The following is a 1,076-nucleotide window of genomic DNA, read 5'->3' as shown; positions in this document are numbered from 1 at the left end:
AAAAATCCTTTAGTCGTATATTATAATAGCATTTGTAATTTTACGGCACTACAATACACATATTCAACTGTCTTTTAGGTTATTCTAAAAAAAATAAAAACATACTTTTTAGGTTACCCAATAAAATAAAAAAAATAAAAGAGAAAAAACTTAAAGAAAAAGAAAAAAAATCAAATAAAAATAAAGTAGAAAAGAAATTTATGGAATACTTAAAGAGAAATATTATGTTCACAACATTTTCATAACAAATTCTATATGACAGGTTGTTATGAGTTATCATTAGTATGGTAGAAAAGTAATTTCAGTAGTAAGTTCAAATTAGAACTAATGATAACTAACCATCTATAATTTGTCAGCTTTATATGTGCCATTGTTTTATAAATTGTCAAAAAAATACTAGATTGATTGATTGATTTGAGAGCTACCAATAGCTCACAAAACAAATATCCAATGAAAAATTAAAAACCACCATTGCTTATGCATAACTGTATGAACTATTTGTGATAAATAAGCTATTAACCTACTGCAAACTAATTTGAATACAAAGCAAATATCCAATAAAAAAAATTTACGTAACTCCATAAACTTTTTGTGATAAGTAAGCTATTAAACTGACCAAATCAAACTGGAAAGGTCCTACTAGTACTAGAGGAAACAGGTAGCTCCACTGTCTGTCCATTTTCCTCCTCATCAATCTCTCCTGTCAATTCTTCCAACGATTTTCCCTTGGATTCTGGCACCAAGAAGGTAAACAACATTCCAAAGAAGTTGATGCACCCAAGCGCAATAAGTGAATTCCTCATTCCAATACCTGTTGGATAACCTGCATCAGTTTTGGCCGGGTTGGTGCTTTGTGCAGCATACAAAAATCCAAAGGCCCCAACAATTGCACCAGCCTTTCCAGCTGCTGCTGATATTCCATGACATGTGGACCTAAGCCTTGCAGGAAATATTTCTGCCGGTATAATAAATGTGGTTGCATTGGGTCCAAAATTTGCAAAGAAGAAGGTCAGGGAGTACATGACAACAAACCCTATTCGGTTTTCACTTAGAGTCCAGTGATGGTAAGGGATAGC

At 32.6% G+C, this 1,076-nt stretch overlaps 1 protein-coding gene across 1 annotated transcript; it reads right to left on the bottom strand.

Annotated features, from left to right (window-relative positions):
• Positions 1-620: 620 nt before the first annotated feature.
• Positions 621-1,022, bottom strand: LOC136066149 (low affinity inorganic phosphate transporter 1-like). The gene has a single exon (XM_065770004.1). The coding sequence runs from the start codon at positions 1,020-1,022 to the stop codon at positions 621-623; it is 402 nt and encodes a 133-aa protein (XP_065626076.1).
• Between the last annotated feature and the right edge of the window lie 54 nt (positions 1,023-1,076).

This window comes from Quercus suber, unplaced genomic scaffold (genome assembly GCF_002906115.3).
Source record: "Quercus suber isolate HL8 unplaced genomic scaffold, Cork oak 2.0 scaffold_2398, whole genome shotgun sequence".
Taxonomy (NCBI): domain Eukaryota; kingdom Viridiplantae; phylum Streptophyta; class Magnoliopsida; order Fagales; family Fagaceae; genus Quercus; species Quercus suber.
Note: the sequence above shows the minus strand (reverse complement) of the source record. Positions and strands in the feature narration are given on the sequence as shown.

Coding starts and splice junctions, on each gene's coding strand:
- LOC136066149 (XM_065770004.1), bottom strand. CDS start 1,022: ATGTACTCCCTGACCTTCTTCTTTGCAAATTTTGGACCCAATGCAACC.